This window comes from Theobroma umbraticum, unplaced genomic scaffold (genome assembly GCF_002168275.2).
Source record: "Theobroma umbraticum cultivar Fairchild unplaced genomic scaffold, ASM216827v3 scaffold_204.0, whole genome shotgun sequence".
Taxonomy (NCBI): Eukaryota; Viridiplantae; Streptophyta; class Magnoliopsida; order Malvales; family Malvaceae; genus Theobroma; species Theobroma umbraticum.
In genome coordinates, this window is record NW_018397267.1 from 2,079,343 (window position 1) to 2,095,059 (window position 15,717).

The 15,717-nt window shown below is 35.6% G+C and overlaps 4 protein-coding genes and 1 non-coding gene across 6 annotated transcripts; 2 read left to right on the forward strand and 3 right to left on the reverse strand.

Moving 5' to 3' along the window:
- Positions 1-294: 294 nt before the first annotated feature.
- On the forward strand, positions 295-2,610 carry DES-1-LIKE (fatty acid desaturase family protein). Its single transcript, XM_021439130.2, has 2 exons — positions 295-706; positions 1,607-2,610. Exons 1-2 carry the CDS (start codon positions 539-541, stop codon positions 2,426-2,428), a joined length of 990 nt encoding a protein of 329 aa, XP_021294805.1. The 5' UTR covers positions 295-538; the 3' UTR covers positions 2,429-2,610.
- A 105-nt stretch (positions 2,611-2,715) lies between these two features.
- LOC110424539 (tetraspanin-19-like) lies at positions 2,716-4,493 on the reverse strand. 2 transcript variants are annotated; one of them, XM_021439133.1, is made up of 6 exons: positions 4,099-4,493; positions 3,894-3,993; positions 3,727-3,807; positions 3,533-3,637; positions 3,142-3,318; positions 2,716-3,040 (listed from the first exon to the last, which is right to left on the reverse strand). In XM_021439133.1, exons 1-6 carry the CDS (start codon positions 4,263-4,265, stop codon positions 3,029-3,031), a joined length of 642 nt encoding a protein of 213 aa, XP_021294808.1. In that variant the 5' UTR covers positions 4,266-4,493; the 3' UTR covers positions 2,716-3,028. The 2 variants fall into 2 exon arrangements, with proteins under 2 accessions (XP_021294808.1, XP_089641123.1); XM_089784997.1 differs by having other exon boundaries at positions 3,894-3,998; positions 4,099-4,239.
- A 297-nt stretch (positions 4,494-4,790) lies between these two features.
- TRNAV-UAC (transfer RNA valine (anticodon UAC)) lies at positions 4,791-4,863 on the forward strand. The gene has a single exon. It is a non-coding gene; the product is annotated as a tRNA-Val (tRNA).
- A 97-nt stretch (positions 4,864-4,960) lies between these two features.
- On the reverse strand, positions 4,961-10,162 carry LOC110424540 (transcription factor-like protein). Its single transcript, XM_021439134.2, has 15 exons — positions 9,741-10,162; positions 9,398-9,562; positions 9,117-9,185; positions 8,749-8,842; positions 8,486-8,586; positions 8,333-8,378; positions 8,186-8,245; positions 7,603-7,671; positions 7,230-7,313; positions 7,049-7,132; positions 6,845-6,930; positions 6,088-6,178; positions 5,868-5,948; positions 5,618-5,692; positions 4,961-5,527 (listed from the first exon to the last, which is right to left on the reverse strand). The coding sequence occupies exons 1-15, from the start codon at positions 9,851-9,853 to the stop codon at positions 5,390-5,392; spliced, it is 1,356 nt and encodes a 451-aa protein (XP_021294809.1). The 5' UTR covers positions 9,854-10,162; the 3' UTR covers positions 4,961-5,389.
- Positions 10,163-10,734: 572 nt separating this feature from the next.
- Positions 10,735-13,888, reverse strand: LOC110424541 (defensin-like protein). The gene is made up of 5 exons (XM_021439136.1): positions 13,636-13,888; positions 13,070-13,123; positions 12,430-12,533; positions 11,256-11,294; positions 10,735-11,165 (listed from the first exon to the last, which is right to left on the reverse strand). Exons 1-5 carry the CDS (start codon positions 13,709-13,711, stop codon positions 11,022-11,024), a joined length of 417 nt encoding a protein of 138 aa, XP_021294811.1. The 5' UTR covers positions 13,712-13,888; the 3' UTR covers positions 10,735-11,021.
- Positions 13,889-15,717: the final 1,829 nt, after the last annotated feature.

Genomic DNA, 15,717 nt, shown 5'->3' on the forward strand with positions numbered 1-15,717 from the left:
GGTCTCTGTTTCTGTTTCATGTTTTCCTTGGATGATGGATAATGAATGAACCTGGTATTATTAATAAATATGGTATCCTTGATTTTTTTTTCAATTTTTTTATTAATTATTTTGGTAAATCAGGAAGATTGGTTTGAACCCTGGGATTAGATTCTCAAAACAAAATAAAAAAAGGTAGAATTTAAGGGGCAAATTTTTTATCCGTTTATTCATACAGCAAATTTAACTTTTGTTGGTTGGCCCAAAAGTCCCAACAGTTGGCATTAAAGGGTTAAAATCCAACCTGGATATTTTTGAAGTTAAAACCGTGGAACTCCACCAACGCCGTCCATACGTAGAAGGGTTCTAAATTTTTAGTGACTGAAAATCGGCGAAGGATACCCTTTTTTGGTGTATTAAATGTATGAAGATTTATAAAGGAAAAAAGGGTCAAAACATTCTGAAGGAAGAGAACCTCTTGTCTGGAGAGCAGGCAGTGGAAGAGGAAGAGAAAAGAGAAAGAAAATAACTGATAAACGGTTTGTAGAGAGAGAGAGAGATGGGGAGAGTGCAAAGGAGAGAGGAAGAGACAGAAGGAGTGGTAATGGCAAACGACTTTTTCTGGTCATATACAGATGAGCCTCATGCGTCAAGGAGACGTCAGATCCTCTCTCAATACCCTCAAATTAAAGAGCTCTTTGGCCCTGATCCTTTGGCTTTCCTTAAGGTATCCCAAAAGCTTATATCCTTTTTTTCTTCCTCTTGTGATTTCTCTCGTTCTTCAATTTGGTTTGTTTCATTGCTTTTAGATCCGAGGTAATGCCGGTGGATAACTGCACTTGATTTGATTAAGTTTCTTTCTGTTTGTGGGTGCTACATTCTGTTATTTACCTCAATGGGAATCTGGGTCTTTCCTCCATTTTTTCTTTTCGGTATTAGAAAGAAGCCACCTTTCGAGTGACATTGGTTGGAACTAGGCTCGTCAAGAAATTTAATTTCATGGGTTCTTTTTTTTTTGGGGTCTGTTCCTTTTATGGACCACAAATTTGGGATCATGTTGGGTGGTGTAGATTTCGTGGAATGTTTTTGTAATCCTTTCTATCTCAACTGGTTTGCCAACTTCATAGAATGGTGATACTACTCTACTAAACACTTAAGAAGCGGCGTTTGCTTTATGATGTAATTTGTTTGGATAGTTATGCTACTTCTCTTGGTCTCTCTTGGATTCAAATCACATTTTACTTAAAGATCTTTGTTTGAGTTCTAAATAGTAGAATCTGTGTTGTCCCTCTCTGGTTGAGGCTGGTATGCCATATATTATGCAAGAGCGAGGTACATTTATCATCAAATTGTTGGATCCTATTGAAAAAGGATTTAAACTGGTTTTTAATTCAATTATTATAGCACCACATGTAACATTTTTGCTTTTCAAGTAGCTCTGGCATTTGAGAATGTTCATTCATCACCTTTGGTTGGGGTCACCATCACGTTTCTCTTAAGCCCCATCTTTTCTTTTTTATGCTGGCCTCTTATGCTGAAGAACTTTCAAATGATAGATCTGTTAGAGTTGAATTTGCACCAATGAAGATAAAGAAATACTCATCTCCTCGAAACTGTGGCATTGCAGATTAGTGTGGTTGTTTTGCTTCAGCTGTGGACCGCAACTTCCCTACATGATGCTGGCTGGCTGAAGATATTGGCAGTTGCCTACTTCTTTGGTTCTTTCCTCAACCACAACCTCTTCTTAGCCATTCATGAGCTCAGCCACAATCTTGCTTTCTCCACTCCTGTCTACAACCGTTGGCTTGGGATTTTTGCTAACCTCCCTATTGGTGTGCCCATGTCTGTCACTTTCCAGAAGTATCACCTTGAGCATCATCGTTTCCAAGGGGTAGACGGCATGGACATGGATGTCCCAAGCTACACCGAAGCCCATCTTGTGACTAATGTTGTAACAAAAGCCATATGGGTCATCTTCCAACTCTTCTTCTATGCACTCCGCCCTCTATTTCTCAAACCGAAGCCCCCTGGTTATTGGGAGTTCATCAACTTATTTGTTCAGATTGGTCTTGATGCAACCTTAGTTTACTTTTGGGGCTGGAAATCTTTTGCGTATTTGATACTTTCAACATTTGTTGGGGGTGGAATGCACCCAATGGCCGGCCATTTCATCTCTGAGCATTACATATTCAAGCCTGACCAAGAGACATATTCTTACTATGGTCCCCTCAATCTTTTGACATGGAGCGTTGGATATCACAATGAGCACCATGACTTCCCAAGGATCCCTGGGAGCAAGCTGCATAAGGTGAAGAAGATCGCCCCTGAATATTACGAGGGCTTAGAGTCGTATAAATCTTGGAGCCAGGTTATTTACATGTATGTTATGGATAGTACCGTCGGGCCTTTTAGCCGAATGAAGAGGAAGCTCTCTAAAAAATCTGAATAGGTGTTTCCCCATTTTTTTATCTTTTTTCTTGTCCACCCTTCTTGGTTTTAATATGGGGATACTACATTTCTCTTCCCAAATTTTGTGATTGTAACATTCTTGAGGAATCAAGTTTTTATTGTGTAGTCTTTAGACGAATGAGTTATTTATTCATTGATTAACCATTCAGATCAATTTCTTTCTTTCTTGTTACTCATACATTCTGAGCATTTGAGATGGGCTACATTGTTTATTTCTCGTGATATTCAGCACAAGAAGTAATTCTCTCAGACAGTGTAACAAGTTGGAAGATATATGTGAAACAAGTTCACAACTTAATTTGAAAAATATACTATGCTATGAAGAGATTATATTAGTACAAATTAAACTATATCATGGTCTAAGCTATATAATACAGATCATAATGCAAAACATTGAGTAATTAATGCTCTATCTTGTAGAGAACAGTTTTCGTAGTATTAGCAGCCGCGGCTGCCCCTACCTTGGCTGTGTTTTCATGGCGTCCTCTTCCTTCATTTGCTTCTCTCTCTCTCTCTCTCTCTCTCTCTCTCTCTTCTGATATCTTCTTCTGAATGATACGGAAAATTGCTGCTTCTCTCTTCACTTACTCGTCTGCATATAATCAATCAACAACATGGGATAAGACCAACAGAAGTAAATAAAGGTCATATTGGTACCAGGGAAACGGTAAGTTTTGAAAAGAATATTCTTACAGTCCAAGCTTCATTCTTGTTGGCAAAGGGAGAATCTCCGATGACATAAGCAGGTTGTGGAGCATTGTTATTTATGAGGGGAAGCCTGGCTGGAGTGAATTCTTCATCGCTGTCATAGTTGGAGCATTGGTTGGGGCCAAGGGCTCTGATGGCCATTGCCAACAGTACGGAAAGCCCCTGCAGAGTTGAGGGAACCAGATGAACATAAACTACTTGGGAACATAACCAATTTTTTTTTTCTTTCAGTTCATGATGATTTCTTTCAAAGATCTATATTCATAACTACTCTTCTCATTTTTCTGCTTTGAAGCAGTAAAGTTTAGTCCGGTTTTCATAATTAACAAAAGAAGAAAGCAATGTAGTTCAGTTAACAGATATAGCACCAGGTTACCTGTCCTAGGATGATAAGCAGGCCAATCCATTTGAAGATGTCAAAGTTAGACTGCACAAATGCTTTGAAATCATGGAACCTCCCGGTTGGATCCTCTGGTAAATCCTGATGGGTGACAAGAAATCAAACTACATGGTTAACACGAAATAGAGATTGAATGAAGCAAATAGGGAAAGTCACAGAGGTAAAACTACCTTCTCCCAGTCAGAGTTTAAGAGTACATCAGCTGCCATTGCAGTCTCTACCAGCAGAAGCACTGAGATGATCACCATGTACTGCTTCCATTTAAGGTAAACAAATATATAGTGTGTATATATATATCTAACAGATATTCAAAAACAAATATATAGAAAAAGGATACGCAGCAAAGGCAAAAACCATTGGCGCTATCTGCAGCAATATGGCCTAGGCATGTTAGGAAGCATAAGGTGATGCCTGTGCCCAGAAAAGTGTATATGAACCTGCACTTTTGTAAGTAATGCTAGTGAGCATTGTGACTTAACCCGGAGTAAACAGCAGAAACATGCAAGAACAAGTTGTTAGAACTCATAAAGGAGCTTAATTACCATGGGGCAGTAGAATTGAAGTCATCAAATGATGACCCTCCCATGTCTCTCTGCCAAACTCTTACCATCCAAAAACCATACAAAATCATAGCAATCCCGACCATTCCCATTATCAAATTCACACCTTTTAGGATGGATTGCATGCAAGATTTTATAATTCTTGACATTATGAGAACCAGATGATCACCAAGATAATCTCAAGGATAACAGGCAGCTTCTTGGGATCTTAGACGCTATAGGTTTTTGAGTTTTGAGTATAAGACAAGAAGAAATAGGTGTGGGAGTGGATTATCAATCAAAGAAGAAGTGACATTTGTGTTTTTTTATTCCGGGGTGTGTTTATTCTTTATAAAGTGTAAGTATCCCAATTATAAGGCCGCAGCTGTTTATGTTTTGATATCCAAATGCGTGGGGATTTTTCAATTTCCTACATAATAAGGTATGGTAACATAAATTTAAGTCCAAAGAAACAGGAGAAGAGAATAATGATGCCAATAAATCTAGAGGCGACAAACAAAAGACATGATAGAATGATTGAGAAAGAGAGGAAATTTCTCGGAAACTATCTGTGTGTTTTCTTGTTGCTTGGCTTTACATCTTTCCACGCTAGCAAACAATGGTCAGAGATTCCATCTTGATTGCATCTTTCGTCATATTTGTCATGGATTGTGATCCAATTCAAAGCGTCATCGGTTGCTGTGGTGTAGTGGTTATCACGTTAGTCTTACACACTAAAGGTCCCCAGTTCGATCCTGGGCAGCAACAGTTGTGATATAATTATTTTAGGCCGAAAATGCTATGGTCATATTTTTTTATTCAATATATAAGTTACACACAATCAAATGCTATAGTTTTGCTCATTGATCAGAGAATTTATTTATTTCAAAATTCAGGAGGAATTTAGTTGATACTAATACAAGTGTAAATTTAGGACAATACTAAAATAAAAATCGATGTTGAATTAAAATAAACATTTCTTTGATTATTGTGTTTTACTACAATGATTTGGATATATAACACAGTTAAACTATTGACAGGTGATTTTCACCAAATCTCCACCGCAGATAGGTACAGGCTGCTCTGTCAACCTTTGATTTCAGTGAAGAGAGAGTTGTATTTCTCCTAATTTACTCATGTTAAGCCAGATTCAGGTTGACAGCCCCCAACCAAAATGAATTTCATCTACGACCACCCTGCTAAGTGAAGATAGCTACCAGCCTTTCGCCAAGCAAAACTTTGAACAATCTTGTTCAGTGTGCAGTTCCTGCAGATTGGATGACATACATACAATCTACTTGTTTTGACCACGAAGCTGCTCTCGCATGAGCATATGAATCTCTGCCTTGACAACCATGCGCATTTTCTTAGCATCCTCCCATAGTAAACCGCAATGCACGCGAGCAAAGTCAGAAGCAGTCTCAAAGACGTCCTGTCCAATAGAAGATTTGAACTTCAAAATATGATCACAAAATTACAACAGATATCAGAATATTACTCAAATAATGCTGCTTGAGATTACCCTCGAAGGAAAGTCATCATAAAAATGAGCAGGAGTCATCTCAACTCTATTCAAATCAGTTTCCCACAATCTTATCTGGAACAAAGAGTGCATCTCAAAATTAGAAAGTGACAAATAACATGATAATCCCTAAAGTAATCTACTTTCCTACCGAAAATAGCATGCTCAATATGCCTCCCTAGAAGTCAGGCTGTATCAATTTAAATGAATTGATCACATGATAGTGCCATAATATTTAAGCTGATATTACCTGGTCGGTGACGTTTTCAGGTACAGATGGTAATTTCTCAGCAACTCGAGGATGTGCATTCTGCTGAAGGAATGTAATTATCTGCATTCAGGGGTTACACAAAGCAAAACAAGCTGCTTAGGCTGCATTAGATAACTTCACTTTTTACTTTTGTCAATCATGTGATTTCCTCCATGAATTCTGCAATTTGGGACAGGAGCAACTAGAAATAGATACCAACCTGCTCAGCTGTAATGCCATTTTCAAAAGCATTATACAGGCTCTCTTTCGTTATTGCACCAACTATGAGGTTTGGAAGTTGATACTCTACCCTACAAATGTTAGCACATTGTTATTTAGTTAAGAAATCAATAGTGAATATAAGAGTAATAAATATTAGAATCTTAGAACAAGCTGGTGAAAAAAATTGGCTATAAATGGCGATCAGCAGATTGCAGGTGAATTCAAGAGCTTTTTTGGCATTCAGTGGATAGATAAAGGAGTGGAGAACTTGGATCAGAGAAAGAAAAAAAAAAAATCAGCTATACTCTGAATCAAGCAGAAACAGCTCCATCCTTTACTAAATAAAAGTTTTAGTACATTCTTTTATCATCTTCTATAGACTTCTAATAGCATCAAATCAGTTGGGAATACTATTGATTGTGGTAATCAAGGGACAGCTAATTTATAATCAAAATTTTGTGTCCTCGTATTTCCACATATTGGCCCCACAGATCCAAAAGACCTTAGAGGCAAATAAGAAATTTCTGCTTTTGACACTGGGTGATTTTCCATTTTCCTTGTAACCACTCTAGAAATGATCTTCAAAAGTTATCAAAAGGGAAGTCCATTTTTCCCCCCCACAAAAAAAGTAACCAGATAGTTTATCACTTTGCTCATTGTTTAAAGAATGTTTTGTTGTTATTCTATCTAAATGCAATTTGGCTCTTCAATAAGGCAACCAATGCAACAACATTCAAGGATTCACCACCTCATACCTTGAAAATAGACGTAAAATTTCACAGTGTAACTTAGATGACGAGTATGCATACATCCTAAAGTTTGTTTCCACAACAACAAATCCCTGAGGCAAAATATAGCAAAAGAACTGCATGAGTAAGAGTAACACAACTAGAGAAAGCCAAGATAACAGTTACTAGAATCAGAAGCTATACATTCACCCGTTATTTGTTTAGCCATACCTGTTTCCTTGATGATGAATCTGTTAAGCTCACTGAAAGATTGGTGGCCAATTTAGTAGGTATAAACCAACTATCTTTCCTGCCCTGGACATATGCAAATACCTCAGAACCATCATAAAGCATTACTAAGAATAGATAGTCCATGCAGTCCCATAAGAAAAATAGCATTAATTAGGAGAACCTGCTGAAGTTTGACCAATCCCAAGTCCGAAAGGTCCTTGATCATAGCTCTCTGGTCATCCGTCAGTGTGTTCATATTATACGCCTACAAGAAGAAAAAGCAAATCAACCCAGAAAATGTCACAGAGATTAGCTTTAAAGAATCTCAAGAAAAGTCAAGAAAAAGCAGGACCAAAAGGGAATAAGCTTCTATGTGAATAACAAAAGACAACAAAATGTTTACACGGTCAAAAAGACTGAAGGTTAATGTAGATTCTTGCTAAACATGGATCAAACAAATTGCAAGCATTAAGGTTTTACAGAGACTTCTGCCAAAAAAATTTTTGATGAACAAGCATGAATGAAGAGAAAAATTATAAATAAACAAAGCGTACCTCACCAGTGGTATGAAAACTAAGTTCTAGCAAAAACGCAATTAAATCTGCTTGGTCTACACCTTGCTCCTGTATTAAAAGAAGAAAGTCTAAGCATAAGATACAAACATTTGCTACAGAATGACAGAACAAGAGTTGCATTGCTGACATCAATTTCATGTAAAGGACATAACCCTGGACAAACTTTTGCTTTTTCTTTATTGAAATGGTCAATAGATGGATCTGCCCATCCACAGACACATACACAACCATAGGATTATATAGGCAATGGCCAGAAAATACTTTTTTCATTGCAAAAGCAGTTGCCATAATATACACACCTCATGCACAATGCCATACACAAGTGCACATGCATGCATAGGCTCTTGCATTCTTGCACATGTGCCCACCCTAAGGTACACTCCCATATAAGAAAAGAACCATTCTGATAAAACTAAAGTGAAGTTCTGAACTGAAAAATCAATGCCAAATAAAATTTGAAAATAAATCTATTCCAATTTCCCCTTTCCATGTACTTAACAACCCAAATATCCATAACAAACAAGTTCCAAGGAAAACACCAAAAATATCTAATGAAATATACCTCTGAATTGGAGATATATTCTCTGATAATATACCAAAGCTGAGCATTTGTATCCATCAGCTGTAAATTACACACACGAGACATTATTTTAGGCGACAGACAACCAAAAAACAACTGCAAAAGGGCCATGGTTTATATGATGCACACCAAAAACTGGAAACCACTCTCAGTTAATCTTGGAGCTTCTTTCTCCCTGTAGATACAGACATATAAACAGCATGACATCAAACATGAGATATAGAATCTTCGATATATAATGCATAAAAAAATGAAGCTTAAGTACATGGCAAGAAATAACACCTCTGACGTAAAAGACCACGCTGAAAAATTCTCATCATGGAAGAGCTAAAATTTGTTGGTTTTTCAGCTTGTCCTGAACTTATAAGTTGCAGCAAGAAACACTGCATTACACAGCTGAAGAGGTAAGAAGCAGCTCAAACAATAAAACTAAACAATTGAGTAAATTGCAAAAGTGTTTGCATCATTCCACATCACATAAACTACCATCAAAAACACAAATTCTTTAGAAACAGATGGGTGACATAAATAGGAAAAATTCACACCTCCCATTGTTCATGTGCATAGGCATCAAGTTCCTCTGAGGTAGGGAGTCTCACAGTAACATTTGAAGGCATTGGTTCTCTTGGCAAAATCCCACTGCACAATAACAGTCATTTATACAACTACTACAATGACAACAACAGCATAAGTAATCTAATGGCATAATAGACAATCAACTATATGCGCAATAGAACTGGCAGTAACTGATGTAATACAAATAGAAGAGTAAGATGAATAAATTTTACACTGGCAACTTTGAAGGTTCTATAAGTATGCAAACTTATAATACATAACAAAGGGAAGAATTTTTGTCCCTTTTATTTTGACAGCTGCAAATGAAAAAAGTACCATATAAGTTAGAAAAACTTACCCATATATCAAATGTTTCCGGAGGTTAGTCTGAAATGTGGGATTTAACTTGTAACTGGTTTCCTTCTTCCTGCCAAAAGAAAGAAAGATTGACTAATCAGATTAGCACATACAGTCATTTTCCTATTCTACACTACAATTAGAAGAAAAGAGAGACAAGTATTTCGCGTTAAGCTTAAGCTGTTCTGTACTTTTGATCATTAATGAGGAGTGGCCGCTTGATTTTAAATGGAAGATCAGCTAAAATATGTAAGGGAAACAACAAGTATTGCAGTTGCTCACCTATCGATTACTTCTAATATTCTTAACTGAATCAACCGGTCGATGGCAACTCGGTGCTTAGAGGATCCATCGGCAAGCACCCACTCCTCCAACGACTTGGCTGTCACCGGAACATCAATGTACAACATCTGTAACACATATTTCTTTGCAAGAGGCGGCATCGACCTGCTCCATTAACAAATGCTTCCGTCAATTCAGAAAATTCACTGGTTTTAAGGAGTTAGCTAAGAAGTATTCCCAAACAGACATATCCTGAATTCAAATTTAAAAGGAAAAGAAGAAAGAAATACCTATTATAAGAGCAATGAAAAATGATTAAAAAAATAAAGAAAAGAAGAAAGACCTGAGAATGGCTTCGCAAATGAATTGATTACGATAAAGCATGTCGAGCTTAATGGCAGGCAATGAAGCCACCATGTCCATGAAATTCTTCGCGATGATCTTCACCTGAGGCATTTTCTTCTCCTTTTTTTCTTACTTCGACTTTTAGGGTTTTGTAGGATGTAAACTGGAAGTAGATTGAATCCGAGCTAGAATCGAGCTTCGATGAACGAAAATTATGGTTGCTTATTTCTCAGTAGCGGTTGTGAGACGACGAAGTTCTAAAGCGACGTCGTTGTCTGGGTTGAGTCCAGCATCCTTTTGCTCCCAGAGGGTTTTTCTGATTGCAAAAGGCGAAAAGGTAACAACACGGGTGGGTGCTGGGTCGGATAGTGGGCCTACTGGCGGACTAAATATTGTTCCTATTCGGGCCGAGCCTGACTAGATTATTTTTCTTTCTTTTCTTCTTCTTCTTTTGCTTTAGCGCATAAACGATATTGCATCGAATTCATTCAGACGAATCAAGTTCTAATCCTTCAAAATTAAAAGAAAGAAATTCTATATTTATTGAATTTCCAAATAGGTTTCCGGGATTTGACAATTCCCAGTTCCTAATTGAGTATATCACCACCAATGCTGTTATCTTTTGAGACTCAAGCTCCAATGCCAGAATATTGCTCCAAAAACTGTTCAACAAAGCTTGTGACCGGACAATAGCCAAGTGGGATCCAAACTTCGTTACTTTTATGCGGGCAACCTTTCAAATATCCAAATATTTCATGAAGCAACTACTGATTTGATGAGAATATCAAATCAGTGCTTGAAGAACCATCTTTATGCAATCAGAGGGATTTAACATGCAGCAAACTGTTGTGTACCCAAATTTTCATTCAAAAAGATCAGCCATAATCAAATGCAACGAACTGGATTGGCTCATTTTGTTTCCTATCAAAAATTACAGAGCAAACAGTCTAAAGCTTCATTCAGAATATGGAAATTTGTCAATATACCAAATCTCAGCAAGCTTCCATGTGTTGTAAACAAAATTGGAAGGATATATGGCACTTACATCTCAGTTAGTGGAGATCCAGAACAATTGGAGATTGATTTGAAGGTTAACTAAGGTGACAAGGGGCAAATTATAGAAGCAAAAAATTATGCTTCTTCACCAAAACAGCCCCAAGATATCAATCAATAGTAGCATGTGAGTAACATAAATGGATCTCCTTGCAGAGTCCGGACTAGTCAGCTAACAATACTATTGAGGTATACTTTTAATCATATGTTTACGTTTCACCTCTTGCTATGCTGAAGTACTTGGTACATCTTCAGCAGGTTCATCGGGATTAGTGACAGGTGGTTTTGGTGGCTTCTCTACAGGAGGAGGCTTGGGTGGCAATGGTCTGTTTGGTCGGACTTGATCAACTTTCTCTTGACACATTTCAAACTGCAGTATACAAAAAACATCAAATTGCCAATAAAACAGAGGTAGATAAAGCGAATAACTAATCTTTCAAAGTCATGAGAGAAAACCAACCTTATAACCACAGCCAGCTACACAAGCATGGAAGCATTCCTATATGCAGAAACGAAGAACAACAAAATTAATATAATCGACCAAACATAGTGCCTTCTTTCATTGTTCCTTATTAGACATTCTCATAATTTTTTTTCTTTGTACAAAAATTCCTATCATTTACTTAACTGTGCTCTATGTACATCCTTATGCTTTTGAATAATGAGATGTTTGAATAACAAACTGCAAATCACGTTTTCCTCCACCAAATAAGTACTACTGCTATTTAAACCACAGCAACTTGCCTGCTTTAATTTGGTGCTTCACCATTGTGCACACCACTCATGTTATACATGTCATTCTCAGGAAGTGAATCACCAGGCAAAGCATAATCAGTATTCAAGATAAACGGATCAAGCTACCTCTCATTAGAAGCCTTCCATGTGACTAAGGTGCTGATCTTCCTACAAGACCCTTAAAAGGGTGTTACTCTATTATAGCATTACCTGACTAATAAAGTTGTGGTCATAATACCAAAAGCATTCCATTTTTTATGAAGTCTAGAAGCAAGATAAGAAGTGGAGCGGCAATTTTAAACCACACACGGTACCTTGGCACTATTGGGAAAAAGTTATATAGTTGTCACAGAATCTCCTCTTTTGCACACTAATCCAAGTATATATCCCACATTTGATTTGAATTAATTGCACTTGCTAAAACATTCCAAAAAAAATCAAGAGCATCACCGGGTACAAACTCTAGAGAGCCCAAAAGCATCCAAGGGAGACTTATACCCCTTAATACTCATAAATACTCAGTAATTGTGTCTCAAACTGTCTACAATAACAGTCAATTGCAACCCAGTGCAAACAATCATCTGCGACTTAGAGAATTCAAATTGTGTAGAAGACCAAATTCAAAACTGGCACAAACTTTTTCTAGGAGTACAGAACTTCAGATACTAAAGAGGACATAAATTGACTAAATATGCATAAGAGTGGACTTTCAGAAGTTCATAAAGAATAATTCTCATTCTTTCTCAGAAGTCAGCTCATAGAGAGGATCAGCACAATCCAAAGGCTTTGTGTAAACAACAGTTCAACCATATTAAAGATGGAAAATTGGAAGCAAATGATAAAATCGGTGTCATTACAAGTATAATAATGGGTTAAAAAATGGCTAAAAGATTAAACACCTCAGAGTAATTGGCAGCCCCAGGAGAACGGTCAATGTAAGCACTCCATTTCTGGTCCTTTAATACAGGATCCTTATAGCATATCTCTTCACACTCTGACAAACCTGAAGAACCCGTAATCTTAGCAATTTAACATATAATCAGCCGCAAATGATATGTTGCTTTGCTAATATATCTTAGTATAACACTATCATTCAAGGTTGGTTAAAGAAATCCTCTTCTAATTGATGAAATCTCTCTAAAGCGAATAATGCATAGAGAAGTGAATGCTGGATACATTAACGAATAATGAATTTTCACTCTCAAGAACCAATGATAAGAATTTGTGGTCCATTGTCACCATTGCTTTGATGAACTGCTTCCTTTTTATTATAAGTTGCCTCATTTTTCCTATAAAAACATATGAAAACCCAAACCATAACCAGAACTTGTGTCTTAGTCAGGTGCCAGTGAGACTAATTTCTTGCAAATATGAATTAAGCACTACAAAGCTTAACCAGGGACTTCAAAACATTGATTTCAGCAATTTGATTAAATCATATCAGATCCAATGTACTACAAAATGCCATAAACCATACAACCTGATATAAAATTTTCCAGAAAACGTTTTATAAGCAAGAATACAAACAAAACTGCTTACATTCCTCCCAAGTCTCTCCATCCGCATCACAACCTTTTTTGCAAAACACTCTCCCTACAAGAACACGCCATAGTTAGTAGAGTCAATGCATAGCTGACACAATTTCTCAGATGAATCAATCATCATTCTTAATTTAATACTAGGTGGAAAAAAAATCTCAAATTAGTCCTATAAGCGATTGATTAGGTAAACAAAGTAGTTTTGACATCTAATTACATCCAAAAAGAAAGAGTTCAGGAAACTAATAGCCAATTCATAGCACTATCATAGTTCACATTATTATAAACTAACAGCCAAATTCAGCAACGCATATACAATAATTATTCAAAATCATTTGAAGATACCCTCCCAATTCGTACAAAGCAATAAATCACCAAGAAATGCAAGAAAGGATAATTAACTAATGGAATCTTGACCTTAAAGCAAGAAAACTTAAAATGCAACAATATCAAGAATTAATTAAAAAAAAGTCGCCAATTCGTAGATCTATTAAACAGATATTGACAGAATCGCAAAGTTTAAGCTGGAAGCAAATCAAAGAGGAAACGTGGAAAGAGAAAGTTTACAAGGAATTTGCATGAGAGTAGCGTATTTGTGAGTGCATTGATTTCCACATGGGGAAGCCCATTGCGGAGGTAGCATTTTCTCTTCGTTTCACCTTCGCTTTCTCGCTCTCCAAACGCGGCGTCCCCGATAGACGAAATTGGAACTTCGTTTGAATTTCTACGGGGAGGGGAGGAGGGCCTGGACTGGACTGGTTACAGAAGGGTAATTTGGTAATTCAAAAACGGTTATTGGTTTTGTTTGGACCACCCAGTATTTATAGTTGGGGCCCCGTTGCAGTTTCTCTCTGTTAAGTACGCCTGGGTTCCCTTGTTCTTGGCAATGACTTCCAGTGGGAAAAATGTTTCAATTTTACGATTAGTATGGCGCCACGTTCTACGGCTACGATCCTCCCACATCGAATCTGGCTTCTTCCTGTCCCGGGAAGTAGGAATTTTAAGAAACATGTGCAAGCAATTTTTTAATTACAATTTTTTAATTATTTAATTATTAATAAAATAAATTATACTATGATTCTACTTCTATATGAGACAAATATATTAAAATTGATGTTATATTTAAGTTATTTGTTCAATTATAATCAATTAATATGATAGTTACTTTCCTATCATTCACTTTTACTATATGATAATAACAACTTTTTGAATAAGGGGGACATGGAAACTACCATGACCAAGGATAGATTGCCAATCAGTTGAGAGATGCTAATGAAGCTTCAAAGGGAAATGTATTTGGTGCATGGTGTGGCATGATCAAGGGAAGATTAACATATTTTACATGAACAAAAGAGGAATGAAACAATCATGCACGATTTTGGTAGTGGAGAGAAAATAAATAGTTTTTTTAATTTGATGTAATTACATTTTTAAATATTTTAAAAACCAAATTAGTAAAGAAAAAGGAATTTCAAGTAATACATGTTCATTAAATATTTAAATTTTCAAAAATAAACTACAATGAAATGATCATTCAACTTATATTATATTTGATACTTAAAATCAAGTTATTATCTTAATTTTTCGTCTAAAACGATATGAACTAAAAATGATACAATACATTACCATCTAGTTTAATAATTACTCATTAGTCGAACAATATTGTTAAATGATAATGTATAAATTTGTGACATGCTCTTCCTTTCCCTCTTTTCCATTATTCTTAAAGATAGGCTAAGTCATAAGTGCAAATCTTTGTTAGATTAATACACATTTTAAGTATATCTTTTTTTTATGATTGTAAACAATTTCTTTAATTCTTATTATTATGTTTGAGAGATTATTTCTTTTCCAAATAATAGAATACACATTTTCGCAGAATATAATTATAATAAAAAAATTAAAATATATAAAAAACTCATAAATTATTTAAAAAAATTTAAATAAATATTTACACATTTATTGTATTTAATCAAGTTATTGTACATTTATTTTAAGTCAAATAAATTTTTATATTTTTTATTTAAAATCAAATAAATTTTTATGATTATTAATTGATTTAATCAAAATATTATTTATTATTTTATGTTACGCGAAGTTGATATGGCATACTTAAATATCATAATTAATTATGATATAACATATTAGCATATTATAATTAATAATGAATGATTTATTAATTTTACATGATAATATGATTATGTGATTTTTTTATACTTCATATTAATATAATATTAATATCATATAGATATAAAATAACAAGTGATATTTTTATTAATAAAATTAATTAATTATTAATCATAATAGTTTATGTAATTTAAAATAAAAATACGAAATTTGATAAAACATAATGATAGAATTAAGATTTATTTAAATATTTTTTAATAATTTAAAAACTTATTTCAGTATTATGTCAAAATAATTTGAATTAAAAAAAAATTCTGTGGATTCGTACGCGCCATTAGACAGAGTGCCTGCACAAACCAATGAAACGATTGCGTTTTCATCCGCTGCGGAAACTTGTCCCACGTAATGGGCATTGATCCGCACTCTGACAGATTCCATTGTAATTACAATTTCCTAGCTGAGAATCTTTTAACCAAATCAGTAATGATACCATTCGCTCCTCACATTTCCATTGGACGGTTC

Bases quoted from the DNA above. Each gene is read 5' to 3' on its own strand.
- LOC110424540 (XM_021439134.2), bottom strand. From the start codon at position 9,853: ATGCCTCAGGTGAAGATCATCGCGAAGAATTTCATGGACATGGTGGCT. The intron at 8,587-8,748 runs GTGTGAATTTTT...TGTGTAATGCAG, and splicing joins ATGCACATGAACAATGGGAG to TGTTTCTTGCTGCAACTTAT. The intron at 7,133-7,229 runs GTTCTCCTAATT...GCATATGTCCAG, and splicing joins GATTGGTCAAACTTCAGCAG to GGCAGGAAAGATAGTTGGTT.
- DES-1-LIKE (XM_021439130.2), top strand. From the start codon at position 539: ATGGGGAGAGTGCAAAGGAGAGAGGAAGAGACAGAAGGAGTGGTAATG. The intron at 707-1,606 runs GTATCCCAAAAG...GTGGCATTGCAG, and splicing joins ATCCTTTGGCTTTCCTTAAG to ATTAGTGTGGTTGTTTTGCT.
- LOC110424541 (XM_021439136.1), bottom strand. From the start codon at position 13,711: ATGCTACCTCCGCAATGGGCTTCCCCATGTGGAAATCAATGCACTCAC. The intron at 12,534-13,069 runs GTAAGCAGTTTT...CGGGTTCTTCAG, and splicing joins TGGAGAGACTTGGGAGGAAT to GTTTGTCAGAGTGTGAAGAG. The intron at 11,166-11,255 runs GTTGGTTTTCTC...TGTATACTGCAG, and splicing joins TAGCTGGCTGTGGTTATAAG to TTTGAAATGTGTCAAGAGAA.
- LOC110424539 (XM_021439133.1), bottom strand. From the start codon at position 4,265: ATGTCAAGAATTATAAAATCTTGCATGCAATCCATCCTAAAAGGTGTG. The intron at 3,994-4,098 runs GTAATTAAGCTC...ACAAAAGTGCAG, and splicing joins TTCAATTCTACTGCCCCATG to GTTCATATACACTTTTCTGG. The intron at 3,319-3,532 runs GTAACCTGGTGC...TCAACTCTGCAG, and splicing joins TGCTTATCATCCTAGGACAG to GGGCTTTCCGTACTGTTGGC.